This window comes from Equus przewalskii, chromosome 2 (assembly GCF_037783145.1).
Source record: "Equus przewalskii isolate Varuska chromosome 2, EquPr2, whole genome shotgun sequence".
NCBI classification, from domain to species: Eukaryota; Metazoa; Chordata; class Mammalia; order Perissodactyla; family Equidae; genus Equus; species Equus przewalskii.
This window is the reverse complement of record NC_091832.1, coordinates 100,744,250-100,772,047: the sequence shown is the minus strand read 5'-3', so window position 1 is coordinate 100,772,047 and position 27,798 is coordinate 100,744,250. Positions and strand designations below refer to the sequence as shown.

General features: G+C 36.5%; 1 protein-coding gene across 48 annotated transcripts in view; it reads left to right on the top strand.

Moving 5' to 3' along the window:
• The window catches only part of LARP1B (La ribonucleoprotein 1B), a 138,610-nt gene extending 113,755 nt beyond the window's left edge, over positions 1–24,855 (top strand). For 22 of the 48 annotated variants that reach the window (XR_011537188.1, XR_011537185.1, XR_011537189.1 and 19 more), the window contains 5 exons: positions 3,172–3,332; positions 3,742–3,886; positions 14,293–14,402; positions 15,116–15,243; positions 16,820–19,788. Coding sequence is in view for 31 of the 48 variants with exons in the window: in XM_070609102.1 (XP_070465203.1) it covers positions 3,172–3,332; positions 3,742–3,886; positions 14,293–14,402; positions 15,116–15,243; positions 16,820–17,044 (769 nt within the window). In the remaining 17 variants the exon portion in view is untranslated. Of the gene's footprint in view, positions 1–3,171; positions 3,333–3,741; positions 3,887–4,846; positions 5,168–14,292; positions 14,403–15,115; positions 15,244–16,819; positions 19,789–24,720 lie in introns of those variants that run through there. The other 26 variants (XR_011537187.1, XR_011537178.1, XM_070609098.1 and 23 more) reach the window with 7 other exon arrangements.
• Positions 24,856–27,798: the final 2,943 nt, after the last annotated feature.

Genomic DNA, 27,798 nt, shown 5'->3' with positions numbered 1-27,798 from the left:
ACAGCCACTGTGGAAAACAGTTTTGCATTTTCTCAAAATGTTAAAACATTGGAGTGGGAATTATTATATGACCCAGCTATTCCACTCCTAGGTGTATGTCCAAAAGAATTGAAGATGGGGAATTAAACATATTTTTATGCCCATGTTTTTAGCAGCATTATTCATAATAGCCCAAGGGTAGAGACAACCCACATGTCCATCAACAGATGACTGGATAAACACAATATGGTATATACATATAATGGAATATTATTCAACCATATAAAAGAAGAAAATTTTGAATAATGCTGCAACATAGATGGACTTTGAAAACATGCCTAGTGAAATATGGGAAACTCAGAAGGATATATATAGTATGATCCCACTTATATGACGTACCTAGAATAGTCAAATTCAAAGACAGAATTGAGTAGAGGTTATTGGGGGCTGAGGGAGGGGGAAAGGGTTAGTTATTGTTTAATAGATTGTTGTTGAGGATGATAAAGAAGTTTTAGGTATAGATAGCGGTGATGATTATATAACATTGTGAATAATTAATACTGATGATTAGTACACTTAAGAATGGTTAACATTATAAATGTCATGTATCTTTTACCACACACACAGACACGCACATACAGACTCCTAAAAAACTCACTACTGATTTCGTCTTTAGGTATTAGTGAGAACTATCAGGCTTATTGTGACAAATACAAGGTTTCCAAAATTCTAATTTTGGGAATTAGAATTCTCAGTTCTTCCTTGATGTTACAGACTCATTTTGTTCATTTTCAAGGAAGTGTCTGACACAGAATGAAATCTAAATAACCATAATTTGTTGGTTGTCCTTCTAATTAAATTGGTATTCCATGAAAAAAATCAACTAGTTCAGCTCACGTTATCACACAGATGGTTGTTTTTTTGTGTGAGGAAGATTGGCCCTGAACTAACATCTGTTGCCAATCTTCCCCTTTTTGCTTGAGGAAGATTGTAGCTGAGCTAACATTCATGCCAGTCTTCCTCTATTTTGTATGTGGGCCACCACCACAGCATGGCTTGATGAGCAGTATATAGGTCCACACCTGGGATCCTAACCCATGAATGCTGGGCCACCAAAGTGGAGCATGTGAACCCAATCACTAAGCACCAGGCTGGCCCTTTGCACAGGTGTTTTGACTTAAGACAACTCTTTTAGTTCAAGCTGCTATAACAAATATGCCATAGACTGGGTAGCTTAAACAACAAACATTTATTTCACATAGTTCCAAGATCAAGGTGCCAACAGATCCAGTGTCTGATGAGAGCCTACCTCCTAGTGTGCAGATGGCCTTCTTCTTGTTGTATGATCACATGGTGGAGAGCAAAGAGATAAGAAGCAAGCTCTCTCACATCTCTTCTTATAAGGGCACTTATCCCACTCGTGAGAGCTCTGCCCTCATGACTTAATTACTTCCTAATACCATCACACTGGGGGTTGGGAATTCAACAAACATTCAGTGCAAAGCAACAGGCATCCTACTTTGATATGCTGCAAAAGTGCTTTATGTTTCCATCTCGTTTTTTTCTAATTGTGATTAAAAAACAACATAAAATTTACCAACTTTACCTTTTTTAAGTGCACAGTGCAGTAGTGTTAAGTTTTATTCACATTGTTCTGAAACATATCCAGAACTTTTCATTTTGCAAAACTAAAGTTTCTGTCTCATTTTGTCACACACAATAAGATGTGTACTCAAGGGTTGAGATTTCATAAAGTTAAATTTTTTTGCTTTATCAAAGTCATCTTAAGTTGAAACTGGCATTTTTTAAAAATTGCAAGTGCATTGCAGTGAATAATACAAGCACTAGGTAAAATTTGGTGCCACTGCCTCAATGTGCATCAGCACTTTTTCTTTCTTTCTTTTTCCTTTTCTTTTCTCTTTATTTTTTGAGGAAGATTAGCCCTGAGCTAACTGCTGCCAATCCTCCTCTTTTTGCTGAGGAAGACTGGCCCTGAGTTAACATTCAGGCCCGTCTTCCTCTACTTTATATGTGGGATGCCTACCACAGCATGGCTTGCCAAGTGGTGCCATGTCCACACCCGGGATCCGAACCAGGGAACCCCGGGCCACCCAAGCGGAATGTGCGCACTTAACCGCTGCGCCACCAGGCCAGCCCCTACATCAGCACTTTTATACATCGTTGCTTTAGTCCTATCACTGCAAATGTGAACATAGTAAAAAGGACATACAATATCTTAGTATTATTATGAAAATAGTTTTAACCTTGCAGATTTTCTGAAAGGTTCTTGGGAATCCCACTAAGCATCTACAGATCACACATTGAGAACCACTGATATAGATCAATATTCTAGGAAGATCATTTTGGTGGCAAGATAGAGGAGGGAGATTAGACAAACAAGGAGACCAGTTAGTTCAAGTCAAGGAGGATGAAAACCTAAATTTAAATAGTGGAGTGCAGATATAAGGAAAAGACAGAGGCCGGCCCGGTGGCGCAGGGGTTAAGTGCACACATTCCACTTCAGCAGCTGAGGGTTTGCTGATTCGGATCCCAGGTGCGGACATGGCACCACTTGGCAAGCCATGCTGTGGTAGGTATCCCACATAATGTGAGCTCAGAGCCAGTCTTCCTCAGCAAAAAGAGGAAGATTGCCAGCAGATGTTAGCTCAGGGCTAATCTTCCTCAAAAAAGAAAAAAAAGAAAGAGACAGATTTAGGAGATATTTCAGAAGTGGAATTGATTTACAGAATTGCAGGTATGTCTTTGGATAATGAAATTATTGCCTTTGTGCCAGATTTTATTCCTCACTTCCACTTACTCAATTTACATCATTAACCTAATTACTCGTGAAAATTGAAAATTTCTCCAGTACTGTAAGAAAAAAATAAACTAAACTAAATTAATTCTGGATCTAGAAGAGGAATAAGCCAGCTATTTGATTATCTGCTGCTACTTTTTGCTTTCGTTGAGAACTTATGACCATGTTCTTTATCAGCTTCTGAATTTACCTGTGTGTTAAACGTCAATTGCAATTCATATGAAGATCTGTATGTCACTACTTTAGAAGAGTTTTAGGGACTGATGTCTTTTCCACTACTCAGACTCGCAATAATGAACAAATAGGGCAAGTTGGTTTAAACACTTGGTTTTTGATATTTCAGTTTGAAGCCTTTTTTCCTCCTTCTCAAACAGCAGTTCAAACGCTTCACCTTCAGAAGGTGCACCACTAGTAGGAAGTTATGGATGTACTCCTCATTCATTCCCAAAGTTTCAGCACCCTTCTCATGAACTTTTGAAAGAAAATGGCTTTACCCAACAAGTGTACCTCAAGTATCGTCGAAGGTGCCTAAGTGGTAAGATGCTTGTCCTTTATGTAGTTATATTTAAAATTAAAATATAATTCTAAAAGTTCAAATTGTGACATTTACTATCAGGTCAAGATATATTTTTACTTTGTTATACTTTTATAATTACCTTAAGTAAGTGTGTTTATATAGATCCTTTATTCATGTATTTTGTAGCTTAGACACATTAGGAAATAAAGTTTAGTATATTCTTGTTGCTACTGACAAATGCTTAAATTTGAGCAGTGAGTCAGAAAATGGATTAATATTTGTCCTATATTTAGAAGAAACCCAAATACATTTTGAGGATTAATATGTTTCAGCTTTCTTTATTTTAAATTATATAAAATATCTGCTGTTTTAAATTTAATAAGTATCTTTAATAATAAAAATATTTTATTATTCTAACTTTTTCCAGAGAGAAAACGCTTGGGAATTGGCCAGTCCCAAGAAATGAATACCCTCTTTCGTTTCTGGTCCTTTTTCCTCAGAGATCACTTCAATAAAAAAATGTATGAGGAATTTAAACAACTTGCTTGGGAAGATGCAAAAGAAAATTACAGGTCAAATATTTTCTTGTATTTTCACACTTGGAGGGAATTTTTAAAAACTAGTACTGAAGTAGCCTGATTTTGAACTGTGAAAGTAGCACAACATAATTGGAGGGAGGGCTATATTAGTTTTCTATTGCTGCATAGCAAATTACCTCAAAACTCACAAGCTTAAAACAACAAACATTTACAGTTTCTACAGTTCACAGTGTCTAAGTATCAAGACTCCAGAAACAGCTTATCTGGGTGGTTCTGAGTCAGGTGTCTAATGTGATCACAGTCAAAGTGTTGGATGGCGCTGCAGTCTCTGAAGACTTCTCTCAGGCTGGAGGATCCTCTTCAAGCTCACTCACATGGCTGTTGGCAGGAGGCTTCAGTTCCTCGCCACGTAGGCCTCCCCATAGGGCATTTCATAATATGAATTAACCCAGAGGGAGTGATTTAAGAAAGAGAGAGAACTTCCAAGATGGAAACTTAGGTGTCTTGTATAACCTCTTCTTGAAAGTGACATATCATCACTTTTGCCATATTATATTATTCACACAGACTAACCCGGGTACAGTGTAGGAAGGGAGTACACAAGGTGAATACCAGGAGGTGGGATCATTTGGGACCATCTTAGGGGCTGGCACAAAGACCAAATGAAATTTGAAAGAGAGATTTTTCTCTCTCTGGCCCCCACCATTACAGCTTCCCTTGCATGTGCATATACATACCCAAATTGGTACATGATTAGAGCCAAACCAGTTGTTAAGATCCCTGGAGCCAAGAAAAAGTAAGGTCTCTCATGATACATCCCTCCTCACCTGTCCAGTCTGGTTATTTCCTGCTAGTTTTCTAGTCCTCTGGGCAACAGTGGTATTGAACTAGATGTTCTCCAAATGAACCAAGCCCCAGCCTCTAGACATCTGTACATTTTCTTACCTCTGCTTCTTCCTCTCTCTGCTTTGCTAACTCATTCTTTTTGTCCAGGTTAGACCTTGCTTCCTTAAGAAATATTCAAGGGAAATTTTGAGAGTGCCTATAGGGCTGAGTAGAGACCAAACCAAGAGGGTGAGAAGAAACATGAAGTGGACTCATGCAAGCTGTTTATTCCTGGGAAAAGGAAGAAAGGAAGAAGACATGGAAAGAAGAAAAAAGATAATTTTCCACTGAATATTTACCTAAAACTTCTTCAAGTTCTAAAAATGAATTCCTCTTGTAAATCTCAAATAAGAACATATTGTTAATCAGATATTATGATCTTCAAGAGGCATGTAAGATGCTACAAATAAATTTTTCTGAAAAAAATTACACTTGCACTGATTTGTGTAAAAATAAAGTGCATTTAGGGAAGAATGATGTCAGCATCATGGGGGTGTGAGCTCTTCCCTTAGACTCTCCCCCCTAAGATACAAGAAAAAGGATATTCATATACCAACAGAGGACATTCACACAAAACAAAAAATGTCTGAGACCCTTATGCAGCCATACAGCTGAATGTGGAGGTGCTGGAGCTCCCAGAGGAAGTGGAAGGTGGTAAGAGGATCTCCTCTCCCTCCCCCAATAGCAGCAACCCAGGGTGTGGGACTACGTGTGGCTGTGAGAGGAGGGGGGGAAGGGCAGCACTCCACAGGAACAACTTCGCTCTCCAAGTTCCCTCACAGCCCATGAGAAAGCTCCACGCACAGATGGCTAAGCTATTGCTGGGGTATCTTTATCAATCCAGCACCCCAGGAGAGCAGATAGTGAGGGCAGAGTGAGAATGCACCTAGGATTTCTCAGGCAAGAGAAAGTGCCCCTCCCCCTGCCCAGTGCTCCATCTCAGCCAGTCAGCCAGAGCACCCATGCATACGATAGAAAAGCAGCGGCTGTGAACCAGCAAGCCAGGGTTGTGGCAGGCTCAGAATACACAGCTCTTGACCCTTACCCAGTGGTGGCAGGTGAAGCTGCAACCAAATACTATCACTGTACATAGGCACAAATCCATGCCATCAAACAGTATGAAAAAATATTTTAATACTCCAGACCAGAAGGAAAATGACAAGCACCCAGAAATCAATCCTGAAGGCACAGGAATTTATAATCTAAATGATAGAGAATTCAAAATAGCTATCATAAAAAAACTCAAAGTTACAAGAAAATATAGACAGTTCAATGAAATCAGGAACTTCTTCACAAAAGAGATTAAAACTATAAAGAAAAACCAATCAGAAATATTGGAGCTGAAAAACATAATGGATGAGAGAAAGAAAAATCTGGGCTCACTGAACAACAGAGCTGATATTATGGAGGAGAGAATCAGCAGTCTGGAGGACAGAAATATAGAAATGTTTCAGATGGAGGAGGAGAGAGAACTAAGACTAAAACGAAATGAGAAAATTCTCTGAGAAATACTGACTCAATTAGGAAATGCAATATAAGGACTATAGATATTCTAGAGGGAAAAGAGAAAGAGAATGTAGCAGAAAGCTTGTTCAAAGAATTAATAGCTGAGAACGTCCCAAACCTGGGGAAGCAGCTGGACATACAAGTGAAACAAGCTAATAGATCTCCTAATTATATTGATGTAAAAAGACCTTCTCCAAGGCATATAGTAGTAAATCTGGCAAAAGTGAACGACAAAGAAAAAAATATTAAGGGCAAGGCAGAAGAAAGTAACTTACAAAGGATCTCCTAGCAGGCTTTCAGCATATTTCTCAGCAGAAACCTTTCAGGCTAGGAGAGAATGGAATTATAGACTCAAAATTCTGAAAGACAAAAGCTTTCAGGAATACTCTATCCAGCGAAAATATCCCTCAGATATGATGGAGAAGTAAAAACTTTCCCAGATAAACAAAAGCTAACAGAGTTCATTGCCACAAGTACCCTCTACAAGAAATGCTTAAGAAGGCCCTCGTTACCTGAAAAAAAAAAGGAAAGAGTTTATGAATCCTTGAGCAAGGAGATAAATAGTTAGACTATGTCAGAAAATTGCAGCTCTCTATCAGATCATTAACTATAAAAAATAAAGGGAGGGAGAACATCCAAATAATGTAATCTCATCATTTTAACTACAAACTCACAATAAAAGATGGAGTAAGCTGTGACAATAATCACTTAGAAGGGTAAGAGGAAAGGGTGGAATTGGCTTAGTCTAAGGAAATAGGTTATTGGAAAATGGACTATGTCATCTATGAGATTTTTTTTTACAAATCTCATGGTAACCACTAAACAAATAATCAGAACAGAGACACAAATGATAAATAAAGAGAAAACTAAGCAAACCGTCATAGAGAACTACCAAACTGAATTAGTAGTCTGAAATACGTGGGACAAGAAACAAGGGAAATGCAGAAGAACCAGAAAATGAATGATAAAATGGCAGCATTAAGCCCTCGTATGTCAGTAATCACTGTAAATTTAAATGGATTGAATTCTCAAATCAAAAGACCCAGAGTGGTGGGATGGATTAAAAAACAAGACCCAACATTGTGCTCCCTCCAGGAAACATATCTCAGCTCTGAAGACAAACACAGGCTCAGAATGAAGAGATGGAAGATGATACTCCAAGCTAATGGCAAACAGAAGAAAGCAGGTGTTGCCATGCTTATATCAGACAAAGTAGACTTCAAGACAAAACAGGTAATGAGAGACAAATAGGGGCAGTATATAATGATAAAAGGGACACTCCACCAAGAAGACATACACTTAAAAATACATATGCACCCAACACAGGAGCACCAAAGTACATAAAGCAACTGCTAACAAACCTAAAAGGAGATATTAACAACAACACAATAAGCGTAGGGGACCTAAACACCCCAATTACATCAATGGGTAGATCGTCCAGACAGAAAGTCATCAAGGAAATAGTGGAATTAAACAAAAAACTGGACCAGATGGACTTAATAGATACATATAGAACACTCCATTAAAAAACAGCAGAATACACATTCTTCTCAAGTGCACATGGAACGTTCTCAAGGATAGACCATATGTTGGGAAACAAGGTAAGCCTCAATAAATTTAAGAAGATTGAAATCATATCAAGCACCTTTTCCAACCATAATGCTGTGAAACTAGAAATCAACAGCAAGAAAAACCTAAGAAAGTGACAAACATGTGGAGACTAAACAACGTGCTGCTGAACAACCAGTGGATCATTTAAGAAATTAAAGGAGAAATCAAAAAATATCTGGAGACAAATGAGAATCAAAACACACCATACCAACTCATATGGGATGCAGCAAAAGCAGTCCTAATAGAGAAATTCATAGCAATACAGGCCCACCTTAACAAACAAGAAAAATCTCAAATAAGCAATCTTAAACCACACCTAACAGAATCAGAAAAAGAAGAATAAACAAAGCCCAAAGTCAGCAGAAGGAGGGAAATAAAAATTAGAGCAGAAATAAATGAAATTAAAACAAACAATAAAACAGTGGAAAGGATCGATGAAATAAAGAGCTGGTTCTTTGAGAAGATTAAAAAAATTGACAAACTCTTAACCAGACTCACTAAGAAAAAAATACAGAAGGCTCAAATAAATAAAATTAGAAATGAAAGAGAGAAATTACAACAGATACCACAGAAATACAAAGGATTATAAGAGAATACTATGAGAAACTATATGCCAACAAATTGTACAATCTAGAAGAAATGGATAAATTCTTAGACTCATACAATCTCCAAAAATTGAACCAAGAAGAAACAGAGAATCTGAATAGACCAGTCACAAGTAAAGACATTGAAACAGTAATCAACAACCTCCCCATCCCCCCCCCCCCAAAAAAAAAAATCCAGGACCAGATGCCTTCTCTGGAGAATTCTACCAAACATTCAAAGAAGATTTAATACCTATCCTCAAAGTATTCCAAAAAATTGAGGAAGACAGAACACTTCCTAACACATTCTCCAAGGCCAACATCACCCTCATCCCAAAACCATATAAGGACAACAAAAAGAATGAAAATTACAGGCCAGTATCGCTGATGAACTTAGATGCAAAAATCTTCAACAAAATATTGGCAAACCAAATACAGCAATACATTAAAAAGATCATACACGGTGATCAAGTGGGATTTATACCAGGGACACAGGGATGATTCAACATCCACAAATCAACTAATGTGATACACCACATTAACAAAATGAGGAATAAAAACTACAAAATCATCTCAGTAGGTGCAGAGAAAGCATTTGACAGGATCCAACATCCATTTATGATAAAAATTCTCAATAAAATGGGTATAGAAGGAAAGCACCTCAACATAATAAAGGCCACATATGACAAACCCACAGTCAACATACTCAATGGTGAAAAACTGAAAGCCATCCCTCTGAGAACAGGAAAAAGACAAGGGTGCCCATTCTCACCACTCTTATTCGACATAGTACTGGAGGTTTTGGCCAGAGCAATTAGGCAAGAAAAAGAAGTCCAAATAGGCAATAAAGAAGTGAAACTCTCACTGTTTGCAGACAACATGATTTTATATATAGAAAACCCTAAAGAATACCTCAGAAAAATATTAGAAATAATCAACAACTACAGCAAAGTTGCAGTGTACAAAATCAACTTAGAAAAATCAGTTGCATTTCTATACTCTATTAATGAGCTAACAGAGAACTCAAGAATACAATCCCATTTACAGTCGCAACTAAAAGAATAAAATATCTAGGAATAAATTTAACCAAGGAGATGAAAGACCTATACAATGAAAACTGTAAGACATTATTGAAAGAAATCAATGATGACATAAAGAAATGGGAAGATATTCCATGCACATGGATTGGAAGAATAAACATGGTTAAAATGTCCATACTACCTAAAGCAATCTACAGATTTAGTGCAATCCCAATCAGAATCCCAATGACATTCTTATGGAAGTAGAACAAAGAGTCCTAAAATTCATATGGGGCAAAAGAAGACCCTGAATAGCTAAAGCAATCCTGAGAAAAAAGAACAAAGCTGGAGGCATCACAATCCCTGACTTCAAAATATGCTACAAAGTATAGTAATCAAAACAGCATGGTACAGGGGCTGGCCCTGTGGCCGAGTGGTTAAGTTGCAGGTGGCCCAGTGTTTCGTTGGTTCGAATCCTGGTCGCGGACATGGCACTGCTCATCAAACCACGCTGAGGCAGTGTCCCACATGCCACAACTAGAAGGATCCACAACGAAGAATATACAACTATGTACCGGAGGTCTTTGGGGAGAAAAAGGGAAAAAATAGAATCTTAAAGAAAAACAAAAAACAAAAAAACCCAGCATGGTACAAAACCAGACGCACAGAACAATGGAACAGAATTGAAAGCCAAGAAATAAAACCACACATCTGTGGACAGCTAATCTTCAGCAAAGGAGCTAAGAACATACAATGGAGAAAGGAAATTCTCTTGAATAAATGGTGTTGTGAAGACTGGACAGCCACATGCAAAAGAGTGAAAGTAGACAAAAAAATTATCTTTTGCCATACACAAACATTAACTCAAAATGGATCAAACACTTGAAGGTAAGACCTGAAGCCATAAATCTAGAAGAAAATATAGGCAATACACTCTTTTTAGAATGATCTTTTCAAATACCGTGTCTGCTGAGACAAGGGAAACAAAAGAAAAAATAAACAAGTAGGACTTCATCAGACTAAAGCACTTCTGCAAGGCAAATGAAACCAGGAACAAAATGAAAAGACAACCCACCAACTGGGAGAAAATATTTGCAAATCATATATCTGACAAGGGGCTAATCTCCAAAATATATAAAGAACCCACACAACTCAACAACAAAACAAACAACCCAATCAAAAAATGGGCAGAGGAAGTGAACAGACGTTTTTCCAAAGAAGATATACAGATGGCCAGGCACATGCAATGATGTTCAATATCACTAATCATCAGGGAAATGCAAATCAAAACTATGCTAAGATATCACCTTATACCCACTGAATGATTGTAATCACCAAGACAAAAAATAACAAATGTTGGAGAGGATGTGGAGAAAAGGGAGCCCTCATACACTGCTGGGGAGAATGCAAACTGGTGCAACCACTATGGAAAACAATATGGAGATTTCTAAAAAAAAATACTGTCTGACACAGCTATCCCACTATGAGTATTTATCCAGAGAACTTGACATCAACAATTCAAAGAGACTTATGCACCCCTATGTTCACTGCAGCATTATTCACTATAGCCAAGAAGTGGAAGCAACCCAAGTGCCCATCAACTGATGAGTGGGTAAAGAAAATGTGGTGTGTGTGTGTGTGTGTGTGTGTGTGTGTGTGTATATATATATATATATATATATATATATATATACACACAATGGAATACTCTTCAGCCATAGAAAAGACAAAATCATCCCATTTGCAACAACATGGATGGACCTTGAGGGTATGATGTTAAGTGAAATAAGCCAGACAGAGAAAGACAAACACCGTATGATTTCACTCATGTGGAAGATAAACTCACACACGGACAAAGAGAACAGTTTAGTGGTTACCAGAGGGGAAGGGGGTTTGAGGGTGGGCACAAGGGGTGAAGGGGCATGTTTATATAGTGACTGACAAATAATAGTGTACAACTGAAATTTCACAATGTTAGAAACTATTATAACCTCAATTTTAAAAAAAGTAAAAAAAATAAAGCCTATTTAATTTCCAACTAGAATCTTTATCTTGATCAGGAATGACAGGTATATGGCATGCGTACCTCTATTTGTCCATAACTGGCATCTCTAATCCCAGCACTGTTCAATATTGTTCTTGAATTCAGATTTATAGTCATTACAGTTTACCAGAGTTGGTGCAAAATGCAAAATTTGCCATTTTTGATCTCGATGTCCTCATTCAAGCTGTGGTTTGCTAACCATTAGTGGGTTGTGAAATCAATTTAGTGGTTCTGACTTGCTTAAAAAAATACAGTAGAAAATACCAAACTGCACTGAACATAGTGAAGTTAAATTGTTTCACAATTCATACAAATTTAAGAATTGTTTGCAAAACTTATATATGCTTTTACATACACATATATATGTGAGTGTTGTGTTGACTTGGTCACAATCAAAATATTTCTCTTACTATTGGACTTAGGAAAGCTTGAAAGCCATTGTTATAATAAATCTCAGCATATTTTGCTGCTTACGCAAACTATTTCTGTTTGTTCCTTGGAATTTTCTAATAATTTTTTGATCACATTCCCACCCAAATCTAGGTTGGGAGTTCAGTGTTCTTGTAGGACTCTGTGTATGTTTCTAAGAGCTTTTAAATGCTATTTTATAATGTTGGGTCTGTTTCTGCAGTGTTCATGACTAGACTGGGTTAGCTGTTCCTTAGGAAGGATAGCACAGTGGTTAAGCACCTGAAGGCTTTGAAATCAGACCTAGATTTGAGTTGCAGCCCGTTAACTTACTGTGATCTTGGCAAGTTAGAATCCAAGTAAGCTTCAGGTTCTTGTCTATGAAGTGGGGGAAATTATGGTAGATACCCTCATAGGGTTATTGTGAAGATTAGACAAAACAATATATAAGCAACGTAACATATTTCCTGATACATAGTAAGTGCTCAATAAATAGTTATTGTAATTTAGGAAGAAGATCAGTGCTACATATGTTCATTGTCTAAAAGTAGCGGTAAGATGGTTTCAGGAAGGAAGGAGAGAAATAACATTTATTACGTCTTCAATGTGCCAGCTCTAGACTGAGTGCTTAACAACTATCATCTATTCTTGAAAAGTAGGATATTATTATACCCTCTTCAGAGATAAAATTACAAGCCTAGAATTCAAATATAGTTCCTACTGGTTCTCAGCCTTTGTGTTTTCCACTCATCTAAGCTATCTCACAGTGAGGGGTAAGTGAGTAAATGACAACTGAAAGGCTGGTCGTTTGCCCGTTCTTCACTCCAGCAGTTAAGCTGCATGTTTGGGTTAGATTATTAATGTCATGCTTTCGGTCTTTGGAATTAGTTTGCTAAAAGATAAAAGTAAAAATCTAAATATTATAGTAGTCTCTTGGCCTTTACCAATAATCTAAGAATTCTAACATTCTTCTAAAATGTCATTTACTTGAGAAAAACCAAAGTTCTCAGTTCTGCTTTCCAGAAAGAAAGAAAGACTCCTCCTTTCTTCACCCCCAAAGATTCTGATTTCATTGGTTTGAAGTGGGGCCTGGGTATCGTATTTTTTAGAATTTCCCCAGATGATTCTTATATGTAGCCAAGGTTGAGAACCACTAATAATCAATATAATATCCCATAAGAGGAGTGTCAAGGCAGATTTATCAGTCGGAGCAGGTGGTCCTTTAGTCCTTACACCCCTTAGCCTTCAGTTATACAAGCTCAAAGGATAGCGCCGCTTGCGGCTACCAGAGCAAAGAACTCAGGTTAATGTGTGGTTTGGTAGCCTACATGTTTCTCTTGGTTTCTTGCCAAGAAACCTATTTATTCTCCTGGACAGACCATCACTCTCCATCTTGTAAATAAGCTGGTTACAAAAGACACACAGACACACACGCTCTTCTTTCTGGGAATAACAGCCAGGCAACATTATGTTACCAGTAATGAGGAAATTGTAGCCTCTACTCCACTGAGGCACCCAGAACCACTTAAGGATTCTAACTGAAGAATCTTTTAATTGTAACATGTTTTAATTGAGTGAGCTACACATGGTCCTTTTACTGCTGTCCTCTTGACCTTGTCCACTCTCATGGATTCTGCTCATCACTATTAGTTGAAGACTGAGCCCATGTAGTTTGCTGATCCACTGTCCAAAACATGTCTCAGGTTCTCTAGGTGGTTATGGGAGGAAACAAGGAACTTTGTTTTCTGATTTATGTACTGAATACAATTCTTTTGGTAAAATAACTAAAAGAATTTATAACTAAGTTATAAAAGAATTTATAAGTTGTAAAAGGATTTATAACTAAAGCAGGAAGGATCTCTTAGGAGCCATTTAATTAGGTTCATCCCTTTATAGTTGAACGAGTCAACTACAGCTAGGGTCCAGAGCACAAGAGTATGATCTTTGTCTCTCTAGAGTAAGATTATGTTTAAGAGCATTTAATACCATGCACAGACACACTGTTATTAACCTTGGTCTGGGAAAAGTCTAAAACATTCCCAATTTGTCACTAAATCTCTTGACCAGTTCTTCGGAAATACCGGGGAGAGATCCTCTGTCTGTCCAAAAAGCCAGCTCTAGTTGTTAGGGGCTGCCTCTCATTCTGCAGGTTCCCAGTGTACCTTCATGAGGTGCTATGGCTGAGTCAACAAAAATGTCAAAGCCAGCAGTGGATTACTAGTTATCACTTCAGCTAAAACTCTGTACTAAAAATTACATACATTTAAACATTTTTTTGTTTGGGATTATTTGTGCCATGTTTGCCTGTATCAGTGCTGCTAAAGATGAGATGTTTGCTTTGTCATAGCAAAAATTTTATTGTAAACATTTTAATTTTCACAGGTATGGCTTAGAATGTCTGTTCAGGTTTTATAGTTATGGACTGGAAAAAAAATTCAGACAAGAAATTTTTAAGGATTTCCAAGAAGAAACCAAAAAAGACTACGAATCTGGTAAAAAAGCAAAACAATAACCTTATTCCATTTGGAAATTGTAAACCTGAGTCTGTCAGTAAATAAGGAGGGAGTTCATAACTTTTTTCCTTCAGGGCAGACAATTTAAGACCTTCAGGCCGCTATTATGGTTCTTGATGAAGAGTGGTGCACCAGCACTGTATAGTAAGAAGGCCTTTCCTGTGAGGTGTTGGAAACACCCACTCCCAAGTGTTTCCTTGTTGGAGTTGTGTTTTGTCATCATTCCCTTGACAAACATGACTACTCACTGATTTTCCATTACATGAAAATTCTATGCAACATCAGCGGGTATGCTTGGAAAGGCAGAATAGCACCTGGGTAACAGCGCAGGCTCTAGGCTAGATCCCTAAATCTGAATTCCATTTCTTCTACTTAGTAACTATGTGACCTTGAGTAAGTTACTTAACTTTGTTAACCTCAGTTTACTCATCAGTAATATATACAAGAGCACCTGTATACAGGGTTATATATGGTTCAAATTAGTTTAATATATAATAAGAAACTTAACGCCTGTTACATAGCAAATGCTCAATAAATGTTAGCTATCATTATTCATTACGTTGTCTTATTCTCAAGATCTAGATAAAGTGTATATTGGGAGATAAATGGTTTATTGCTGGAAGGATTGTGTTCAATATGAATCATTTAAAAATTCTATATAATTTATCATGTATATTCTTCTTTGTTATTAGGTCAGCTGTATGGATTAGAAAAGTTTTGGGCTTATCTAAAATATTCTCAATCTAAGACACAGTCTGTTGACCCAAAACTTCAGGAATATCTCTGTAGCTTTAAGAGGTTGGAAGACTTCCGTATTGATGTAAGTTTTAAGTCCTTTCCTCTGTATTCTTTTTATTACCCTTTGTTTTTGAGCTATCAGTGACTTTCTTAACTTTGATTTTACAATTTTTACTTTTTAACTTTTTATTTTGAAAATTTAACTTACCAATTTTGAAATCAAACTTTAAAACAGGTGCAAAAATAGTACAGAGAATTCCCATACACTCTGTTTACCAGATTTCCAAAATGTTAGCATCTTACATAACCACAGTACAATTGTCAGGTAACTTTAATTTTGATATGCTCCTAAACATTTTATAGATTTGGTAACTTTTGTGTTGATATGTATTAATTTCTCACTAGCAGTTTGAAAATTTTTCACTTTTTATGTACTTTTATCCTATAATTTTCATAACGTGCTGATGTAACATGGATTTAGGTTTTCCCACATAATAAAATTAGGGCAAGAATGTTATGTGCATACGTAGGGACAGAAGAGTAGGCTTTAAAATTTTATTTCCAGAGGAAAAGGAAAGCACTAAAAAAAAGAATGAGAGGAACATAAGAAGATAAGGGAAAAGGAGGAAGAAGAGAAAAGAGAAATAAGGAAAAAAGAACAGGAAAGAGAGAGGTGAAAGGAAGGCGAGGTCCATCTCTGCCTAGTACAGTATTTTGTTTGCCATGTAGTATTGTGTGGATGGGTCTGAGGGCCTGGGGCTGGAGGTAAGAGAAGTGCCTGTGTCTCTGCGTTAAGAGCTGTGTTTCTAGAGTGGCCTAGCCAGTTCTGTCACAGAGACGTCCCTGCTCTCTAACAGGGACTTTTGCCCTACCCAAACAGAAGCTAAGAATTCAGGCCTCCGCTTTTAAATACAATGGAAGATGATAGAAGGAGGTTACGGTCTTGTCTCTAAATAAAAATATTAGTCTGGTGGTGTATAATTCTGGGCTCCCAAATCTCTGTGACCTTTTTTTTTTAATGCAGAATACCTTTTCACTGCCTGCCCCCTCCTTACTTGCAGCCTGAGGGGATTTGCAGGCTTTATGGATAGTTATGTTCGAAAATGCTTAAATTTAGTACCATCAATAATGCTCTCCAGTCTCCTTATCCTGGAAATCCTAGATAAACCTTCAAACACGCTGAAGGTTATTTGACTCGGTATCTCTTTTTCCCCCTGCTGTTTTCCTTTATCTTTTAAACATTACCGTTCAAGCAAGCCTAGAATAGGAGTTTAGGGCTGAGGAGGAGACTCGAGTTATAAATGCTTTGCAGTTGACAGAAGTCGAATAAAGGAGAAAAATACCGTCTCGGAAACATTTTCTTGGAGGCAAGGAAGCCAGCCTTGAGCTTATGCCCTACTATGTAGTTCAAGCCCTGAAACGCAAGAGAAACTTAATAAACATGTGTTGAGTGAAAGAATGGACCAGTGCTATAGGCTGATTTAGTTGGGGAGAAAATTTAAACTTAATACCTTAAATTGCTGTGAAGTTTTCGTTATACTAATAAAATCTACTGAGCACCAACATAGTTTCCTTCTTTGTTGGAAAAGTCTGTCCTTAGATTTTAAAGGGAAGAAAAATAATAAAATCATCGCTGTGTTGTCTTTCATAATTTGCAGCCTCCTATTAGTGAGGAATTTGGAAGAAAAACACATTCATCTACTTCTGGTGAGGAGAGTAACCGTCATAGACTTCCGTCTAATTCCTCTACAAAGCCACTGAACGCTGCTAATCAGCTTGAGGTCCCAGTACTCTCTCCCCGAACGGGTACTTCCCAGGAGTCCAGTGACGACTCGCACCAGCACAGTGCTGCCGCAACAGATGGTGAAAGGCCTGAGAAATAGACTCTCATGAAAGCGGTTTGCCCTTGAAATCTACGTTTACGCCAGTCTTTGTTTGGGAAGAATCTTCTGATGTTTAATTGTGATAATCAGAGAAAAGAAAAAGAAAGAAAATGGTAGCGTTTTTTTTCTAGCAAGATAAATTCTAAAAACATTTTCCCTGATTTCATGATCAAGGGTGGTTTTGGTGACCTTTCATAGAGATCCTCTAGTAACGTATTTTGGTCTCAGTATTTTTCAAAGCCATTGGTTACAAGAACAGCATTCCTTAAATATATACAGAACCACACAAGGAATGCCTAACATTTCAGCTCATACTTCTTAAAGAAGATATAGTAGGTTGTATTCATCCTTCTATAGAGCTTTCTTAAAGAATCCAATTCCCCACTCTCAATTCATATTTGAACTTATCAAAAACAAAGGAAGATTATGTATATATTTTTTTAATTTTGAAAAAGAATATGAAATGATACATTTTCTTTTCTTTTAGATGTTTAGTTTAAAGGAAACTTTTTTTTACACAAAAGTAGAAATATATTGAAGTTATATTGAAGTATATGCCCTTTGGAAGCTGAGTTTTGCTTTTTCCCCCAGTCATACCTCATGATTTCCATGGTTACTGTGTTGGTGTGGAGTCTTCTGAATTGGCATCAGCTGGTTACGTATTAGGAGAGATTTACTTTTTGTGACTCTATATAAACCTGCACAAGTAATTGAAAACTGGGTTGGGATTGGTTGCAATATTGTCCCAAATTCATTAAATCTTGCACCGTTTTGATTGCATCTGCTGTTTGTACATCTGCAGGTGGGTATGTCAGTCAGTCAGGTTATCTTCAATTTACAAGGGGTACTTAGTTTTTTCTTTTTGTTTCTTTTAGTTTTGTTTTATGCTCATAAGTGTTTTTGAGAGTTATAGCAGATTGATTTCTAATTTTTATTGCTATTGTGACTGGTGTAAATGATAGTTTCAGTTTTTGTGGGAATTTAAAAAAATAAAGCATTTATTTTAAATTATTTGAATTGATTTTTAATTATTTTTGTTTAGAATATAGTTGAAAAGCTATAATATTCAAATTCTGCTAGTAGGGGACCATTATATTTTGTGAATGAAGTTTCGGTTATAAACTTATAACCATTTTTATTTAGCACATATATTTTCTTGTATTGGCAGAAGCAGGTAGTTTAATACACTAAATTTATTATTTTCTTTTTAATGTCTTGTTCTTTTAGAATGACAACATTGAAATATATATAATTTTCTTTGAATAAATGGGCTATTCATCAGTAAAGAGATTTTCAATAGGGTATTTCCTATGCATAAATGATAATCTGCAGCTTTATAATATTTAATATTTTGGGGTCATTTTGAGGTTTTAATTTTCAGAAATAGTCACCTTTGAATATTCAGGAAATAAATTTTACTTAAAGATCTTGGAAAGATAATGCAAAACAACTAATGGATTAGAATAATAAACTTTAAATGTTGTCTTAATTGGATGTGTAGTTCTGGCCTTTCAGTGAGAAATTTCCAAACTATGCTTATTAGCTTTAAGTGGGCTTTTGAAATGATCTAAAAATTTTTCTCAATATCCTTTTTGTGTTGTGAAGACATACATCTGAAACTTGGATTTAACCTAAGATTATTTCTACTTACCTAAATATGGAAGTGTAAATTTGACTGGAAAATCATCCATTTTATATGAAAATACAGTAATCAAGAGTTTTGTGATGTGTAATAAATTAGTAATTTTATCATCTTATTTTGATTATAAAAGTAATACATGTGCACTGGGAAATTTAGAAAAGGACAATGAAGAAAATAAAGTACCTTTTAAAAAACAAAAAAACAAAATTGGTATCATGCTGTACATTCAGTGTTATAATCTGCTTTTTCACGTAGTAGAGGTAAGCATTTTCTGATGTCCTTAATATCTCTGCACCATGACTTTTACAAGTTATGTAGTATTCCAGCGTATGGATGAGCCGTGGTGTATTTAGCTGATCGCTTATTGTTGAACTTTAGCATGTGGCCAGGTTTGAGCTGTTATAAACAACAATTTAATTAATAATATTACTATGGATAAGTCTTTGTGTATAAATTTGTGTATTTGTTGCCTAGCATAAACTCCTAGAAATTGAAATTCTAAGTAAAAACGTATTCCCATTTAACAAACTCTAGAATGGTCACACAATTTATACTTTCACCAACAGCATCTGCTTTTCTACGTCCTCACCAACACTGATTATAATAAATCTTTCTCTTTGATAGATTGAAAAGCAAAAAATATTATTTTAAGATCATTATTAACATCATCATTTAAACCAGGTTACTAATGAGTGATAATTTTTATTGTTTATTAACTATATTATTTGTGGATGGCTTGATCATATCCTTTATGTTTTCTTTTTGGAGTGATTATCTTTTTCTGATTGATTTGTAGAGCTTTTTTACTTACCAAGAATATTAACCCTTTACTTTCTAATTTTGTGTATGTATGTTTGACATGGTATGTACATGTTTTGGGTAAAATTTAAAACAATTATGCCACTATAAGGAAATTTCAAATGTAAAACTCAAGCAAATAAAAGCATTGTTCAATGAAAATAACATTAACTATAAATCTAAATAGGCCTACCCAAAATTTATGTAAGTCCTTAGAGACCTTAGATAATTCCTTCTTTACGGTTTTGCACAGTATTTTTTTTTTTAAATAAAAAAGGCAATGTTAAAAATGTTTAAATCCAAACTACTTGTCTTTTAAAGGAATAGTTGAAGTCATCTTTGGAATTCTTTATACTAAAAGGAATCAAGGAAGAAGGTTATGTTTTAAAATAGATATTTTAGTTTTAAAATAGATTTTATTTTTTAAACTTGTTTTGTCAGTTTGGGACTCTGCTCTGATATTCTCTCATGCTTTTCCTTGCCATTATATTAATGATATTACCACTTTCCTTTCTGTGCTTAATCTTGTCTTTCAACTAATTTCTTAGCTCTCATGAAACTGCTTATTTTTATTTTATTCTTGCATGGGAGACTGATCCAATAGAGTAATACCTAATTATATCACCACTAGATGGCAGAATGGAATAAGTCGGATCTGTAGTCTTTTGACAGCAGATGTGTGTGTGTGTGTGTGTGTGTGTGTGTGTGTGTGTGCGTGTGCATTTTGGAGAACTCTCACTCCATCTTGTGGTGATATATAATTATGTCAATTAGTCTTGCATTCCTAATAGTCATAAGTGTCTCAACAACTCATGATTACCTTGTTAGGGCAATGCCAAACTGTGCTTAGTTATTAGTAAATAAATACAGTAACAGCATTAAGATTTGTTTATGGTTAAAGAGGAAAATACTATTGCTTTCTTTTTTTTTGTCCTTTCATTTAAAACTTTGAAGTACTTTATTAGCATTATTTGTGATTAACCCTCGAGATGCAAACAAGGCAAGAAAATTGTAAGATACACCTGTTTACATGTCTGGCTAACCTAAGCTGTATAGTTAAATCACACAGCAAGTTAGTGAATGGATCCTGCCCGAAACATGAGAAACTTAAAACTAGATGTTACTCTTATAACTAGAACAAATTTGTTATCACACAGCTAGTTGAATGGCTGACCAGGGATTGGAACTCCAATGTTCTGGCTCCAGACCCAAAGCTCTTCATCTTAGCCAGACTGTTCTTTAACAGCTTGAAATAGTGAAACACACGAACACTGACTCTAAAACTCGACTACAGTGATTGTTAACTATTATAAAATCAAGTTTAGATTCTTGTAGTTAAGGCTGTAAAGTTTCTGTATCATGAACATCCTCTGCAGTAATGAATGGTCTAGTGGAATATTTAAATATATACCTTAAGTGCTATATGGCAAATCCTTTTTGGGGGTAAATTGATCAGGGAACAAAATTATTCATCTGTTTAAATGTTTTCCCAGAATTAGATAAGGTAAAATAGAAAATAAACTGAACATTTTATTCAGAATACACTTAGAAATTTTCTGCTACTTAGGGTTATTGTCAACTGAAGATACTATACTATTCAGAAATAATGATATGCTAGTCTTTAAAAAGCTTGAAGGAAGTATGCCACGTGGTTAATTAACAGGAAGCACCTCTGGGTTTATACTCTTTCACCAGTTTTCTGAATTCTTTACAATGAGCCTGTTTTTAGCTTGGTCAATTAAAACATGATTTGGTTAATAGAATGGTTTTTACTAATTTACATATTTACTTCAATAAAAAATGCAAAATGTACTATTTATTATTTTGCTTTTGTTTTTTCCAGGTAGTATTTCAAGTCTACAAAGTTGCATACCTTTCTCAGGGTGTTTTAAGATACTTTTGACCTTCATTACAACATAACCATAATCATAGTATGGTGATGTTTAATGTTAAAATTTTTAGATTTCTGGTTGAATGCCCTTGAGTATAATCTAAGATGACAGTGACTTTTGATGAGTCACTAGAAGGGCTTTGAGAGGGAGGGTCCATAAGATCCCCAAATTTAGTATGTAGAATTTTATATACTACATTCTTTTGGGGAGATAGTCCATAGCTTTTATCAGATTCCTACCAGGATTTATGATCCCAATAAATTTAGTAATCACTGCTCTGGAGAAAATTCAGCTTATTTGTTAAAAACATGATTTGAATCCTGGCTCCCCTCTCTAAGTTACAGTCCTTCATCTATACAGTTGCACTTTCCTCATAGTGTTATAGAGATTAAATGTAAAACATTTAACACGGTTTCTGGTATGCGGTAAGCACTCAGTGCACACTAGCTGTTATTAGAACCAAGTACTGGACAAGTTATATTCAGATATGTAAAGGTATTTTCTCCAATAGGCTATGAATATCATTTTAAACCTTCATGTGAAATTAATCTATTTAAAACATTTTAATTAGTAAAGTCAAATGCCTTGTAATTGTTTTGTTGTCCTAAGATAATAAAGTTATAAACACTTTTCTGCCCTTGTGGTGGCTCACTTACCTCCATGATCCTACTTCTGCTGACTCTGAATGACAAGGGCATGGATTCCATGAAGCGGTCACCAGGTCATGAATCTGAACTATCGTAATAGCTCACTTTTAGTTCTTTCCACTTGTTATTCAGTTAACAGTTTTGCTCATGTTTTCACAGCATCACTGCAATCTATTACTTTTGCCTCCTCGTAAATATCCAGTCCCTGAGCAGGATGTGAGAATCTGCCTTTCCGTGACCCACAGCCTCTCCCAGACTCAATGACACTCCAGTGACCTCCCCACTGCCACTCACTTTCTTTTGCATGAACCAGAGTATATAGCCTAAGGACCAAGGGAAGCATCAAAATATCTCAAGAGTTTATAAAAAACACGCTTTTAGAAACTCCTTTGGGTTGTCAAGGTAGTATGGTCTAATGCAGTGGTTCTCAAATTGGGGCTATGCCCAGGAGTACTTAAATACCTTCAGATGAATTTGCATAGGCATAGATCATTTTAAAGGAACCACTTTCCAGATTCTCAACTTCCATAAATACTCTTTCCTAAAATTGATTTATCTGATAAGCTGCTCGAGTTCCTAATAGTCTTTTTCCCACTTTATTAAAGAAAGGCATTGCTCTTACCCATCCCAAATATTACACTAGATGTGAAAGTCATTATAGGCCACACAAAAGTGAAACCTTTAACGATTCGTTGAGCCCTCATAAACTCTTAAGACTTGCTGAATTTCTCTTCTTTATAAATATTTCTGTTAAGGGTAAGGCTTTGTGTATTTTTGGTTGGCATTTATTGCATTATTCACTGAGAGTTTGTGTTTTCATCAAATCATACCAAATGTATGTTACAGTTACTGTCAGTCCTCATCTTATTTCATCTGATAAAATGTTTTAAAATTTTTCTACTTCCTATTTACAACATGTATTTTAAAAGTAGGTGTCAGATTTGTTTTTAGCAGACTAAAACGTTCTCTTTCATTAGATTTCTTTAAAAAGTTGCATCATGATTCTTCTCCAGACATGCATTTCCAATAAAACTTGTGAGGGGGCTTGTTGAGCTGTTTGTCCAGTCCATTTCTCCTTCTTGGCGCGCACTGCTAGACTGCGTGCCCAGCCTCCTGCTGTTTCAGCTTTGCCAATATCACTGATTCTGGGCATTGAAAGGCGGAGGAGGTCAGGGCACAGCTTCCAGACCTGCCCGTATACCATCTCCATTCTCACTCTTTCCTTCTTTGGCTATGTGGAAGCCACGTGTGGAAGACAGCAGAACCCCACGATGGGAGGAACCTGTCCCTGAATCATCACCTACTTCCTTTTGGGACTCTAAATGATCAAGAAATAGTCCTTTATTTTTTTAAGCCATCAAGAATTTGGAGTTCATCGGTTACGGTAGCTAGTATTACCTTAACTAATAATAAAAAAATTACTACCTATGTTTAATAACTACCAAAACATGTACATATGTTGTCTTGCTCAATTATGTATTAATATTTATAATAACTCAATCCAGAAGAAAAAAATTTTACTAGAACCACTTATGGTTAGAGGAAAATAAAATCTTTAATTATAAACAATTTTTGTTGTAGATATGTATGTGATGATCAGTAAGACTTTCAAACTTTAAAATATATTAGGATAAAAATCTGGAGAAAATGGAATGGAAATACAGGTTCAAGGGGAAAAAGGAAAGGTGTATGTTTTCTAAATGTTAAAGAAGAGCTTGCTCATACATTTTAAAAAATGGATTTAACTGTTACATTTGGGTTTCATTGGATTCACTTAAAAAGTGAGTAATTTTATGTGTCAGTATTTATAATATGCTGGAAATTATGACTTTTGGAACTATTAAAATGAAAAATTTTAGAAGACCCTAAACAACTTAAAACTTTGTGAGGGATACATGAGTTTATGGAAGTTATTTTAGGGGATTTTCAAGCAAAACTCTTTGAAGACTGATGGGAGTGGGAAAAGTGCAGACTTTTGAGTTAAGTGGCTCTACATCCAAATTCTGGTTCTGCTGTGTCGCTGGGCGTGTTAGGTTAACCCATTGGCCCTTACTCTATTCCAATGTTGTAATGAAAATACATGTAAATTACTTACTCTCTGCACTAACCTGCTCTTGCTATTAAAAATCTGAAGTACTTCTAGGAGGGAAAAAAATTCGCCACTCAGATGAAAATTAATTCATCAAATCCCTTATTTCTCAGAGTGAATGGAAAATTAGGTACAGAGGGGAAAGAACTTGATTCGGGAGAGAAGGGATAATTTTAGATCATGAACCAAAGGAGGAAGCTCTGTTACACGGCAAAATGGTACTGAAGGGGACTTATTTGGGAGGATACCAGGAAGGATGGTAAGGCTGTATGTGAAGGAAAGATGAGAAGGAAGCATAAGTTTGCTTTAGCTTACATTGGTTCTAGTCTACCATGCAATTAAAATAGCTCTTAAATTATAAAGTTACTCGAAAGATTGCTTTTAAGTTGGTGTAATTATTTTATATGTACTGTAAATAGCATGTACTTTGTGAATCTCCGCCCTTGTGTTCCACGTGACTTCTATTTTAAGTAGCTCCAAAGGGATACCAGAGAATTAAGTAGGTCAACTGCCACCTGTGTTTGTTGCCTTTATAATTCTTTGAAATCTCTGAGAGAATTCAAGACATTAAGTTTGGCAATCTCTTTACCTAATACCTCTGATTACAGTGTGTACCTATTGGGACAGCAGAAGAATGCTAGTGGCCATGGCTGGAACAGAAGCTGAGGAGGGCTGTGGAACTGCAAAATTCGTGCCTGGTACACAGGGCAAATTTAAATAAAACAGTACATGATGTCACCTGACTTTTCTATTACTTCATTAGCTACCTTAAAATTCAGATTTACCACTTGAGTTCTTGCATTTAGGAAGAGATCAGAGAAAGTCACAAGAGAAGCATATTTTGAAAAACGTTAGCCAATGTTCTTGGGGATATAAATTGACACAAAAGCTCTATTATTGAAAATTTAGTAATACCTTCCAAAATTTTAAGTTTGTTTACCATTTGACCTAGCAATTCCACTTCCAGGAATTTACCTACAAATATAATCTTTGCACACATGTGCAAAGATGTACATAGTATTAGAGTCATGAAAACATTACTTTTAATAGCCTAAGATTACAGACAACTTGAATATCCATCAATAAGAGACTGAGTAATAGTTATAGTATGGCCATATAGTGGATTTCATGAAGGACTGACAACTTGAGAGTTGATAGGAATATTGGGATATTCCTTAAGGAATAGTCTCCAAGATATGGTAAATGAAAAAAGCAAGGCACGTAGCACTGTGTCTGGAATTCCACCTTTTGGTTAAAAAAATACACGTATCTGCTTGTATACGAATAGAATAGCCCTAGAAAGATGGATAAGAAAGTAATAGCAGCGGTTGCCTGTGGGGAGGAGAACTGGGTAAGGGGGGTTTGGTTAGGAGGAAGACTTTTTACCCTATTCCTTTTGAATTTTGTGCTATATGTATATTTTTTAAAATATTTTTTTAAATTTTCCTAAGCTTTACAAGCCTGAGAAATTAAGATTTATTACTGTTGATTCATCTTAACAACCCCTTTTGGTTTTGCTGTGAAGACAGAGTACGGCAGCTCCATGTTTATCTTTTCCAGACTTTTGAATGTCGAAATTTTAAGCAGGAAATAATAAATTATCCTCCTTTTCTTCCCCTTCAGTGCTCCAAACCAATTCACATATACCCAGGAACTAGACAGAAGGGGAGCAAAATATCTACTACCACTAATGCTGGATTTGACAACTGGGTTTAATACTCACCCCTTTGCTCAGAAAATTAAACTTGCTCATCCAGAGACCACTGGACAAGTGCAGGCCTCTCCTCAGAAGCAAGGGCTCACCATTTAGGAGATGAAGAGGGCAAACTGGTCGGGAAGTGCCGCCTGCTAAGAGGAAGGAGACACACGGCAGCTAAGTTCCCTCCCAGTCTCACAGTCACTCACACGTGGAGGAGTGGAGATTACCATCCCTTGCGTGCCTTGCATAGCTTCTGCCTTTTGCACACAATTTTTGTGGTCCTTTTTTCCTCCAATTGGTGTCCATTTGCCTTTTCAGGTCCAGATCAAGCTCTGCCCCTGCTCCGACACACTCCTGCTCCTCTGAGCCTTTTCAGAACTTGTTCTCCGACCCCTCCTTTGGCCCCCAGCTTGTGTTGCCTGTCTTGTGACATTTTTCCTTATGGCTCTAGGCTCTACTACCTTTGCTTTTCAGTCCTAAAGTGATTAATTACAGAAAGCTTAACTTCAAAAAAAAGGACTCTATGAGCAGTAGTTATGCAATTTATATGTGGGAAACTAAGATTTATATCTTTTGATGCATTTCAACAACCCAAATACAATATAGAAGACAATGTGTGGTAGAGGGCCTGTGATGTCCCTTCCCAGGCTGGAGAACTTAGTGCACAAAGAGGGAAATTTAATCTCTCTCCCTGCTCCCGTCTTCTGTTTCCCAGGATACTATGGCAATTGTTTGTTCGTAGATGCCCCATAAGCTCTTGGAGGCGGCTGAGAATTAAGTTGCTTATTAATTCATTTAGTCTTGACCTACATATGGTTGAATAATCACAGGGCCATCTGTCCTCCTTAATTAACATGCAGAGATGAGGAGATTTCTCTCTACCTTCTGTGGATTGTGTGTGAATCTTGTCAAGAGGGCCCCAAAACGACTTGCTGCCAGAGTCTTGGCAATTGCTTATAAGTGAAACCAACAGCTAATAGGGAGGGCTTTTGTTGTTTTCGCTTGTTTTGTCTTTTTAAAAAGGCCCCCTGTTGTGACTAGTCATTGCTATTTAACCAGCCAAAGGCAATCTCATAAATGAATAAGCAATAGTATATTTCCTTTCAGGTTCAGGAGACAGAATGAGAAATTTTCCCAGATGCCTGTGAGTTTCCTCTCCCACAGGCTTCCACATTTCTCATGGCATCCTCACACTTGCCTGTATGAAATAGAAGGACTAAAGCAGTCAATTACAGAGCACTAATTCCTCTTGGTTGTTGACATGAAATGTGATGGTTAAAAAAGCTGTTGACTAAAACTGGACAAACTTTATTGAGGAACATTGGAGGATCTGTGAACTTTTAGGACCAGAATCCTACTTAACAGTTATCAAGGATCTGACCAAATAATGAGCTTCATATCTCTGGCAAGGTGGATGACCAGTAGTCATGCGAATGATAATAGTGTCCATGTTAGAGTGCTTCACTGTATACCAAGCACTACCATACCCTTTATGCCACTTGAGCCTTAGTATATCCCTGTGAGGTATGCAGGGCAGGTGTATAATCTCATTTTATAGATTGATGAAAATTATTAAGTAAACTGAGTCCTAGAGTGGTAAGATACTTCTTAAGGATCACTGCTTTTAAGTGCAGAGTTTGAACTAGAACCCTGATTCTTGTCTCCTTAAGAAGTAGTCTGTCCAATATAGTACCCTGATGGGGTTTCCATGCATCCCTTAATTACAGTACCATACACCGTGACCATTTGTCCATAATGTGACCACAGGGTGCATTATACCTCTAGGAGTGCAGAGTGGCCAGCCTGACTAAAAAGACATTGATTGGGACCTTGCCAGAGGTGAAGAACTATAAGCTAGTATGCATTTTGAGTCTTCCCCTTTTTCTATTGAATGCATCCACCACATATTCAAATACACTTGTATAAAAATGATGGACTACATAAACAATCTTGAAAAAGAAGAACAAAGTTGGAAGACACACCAATT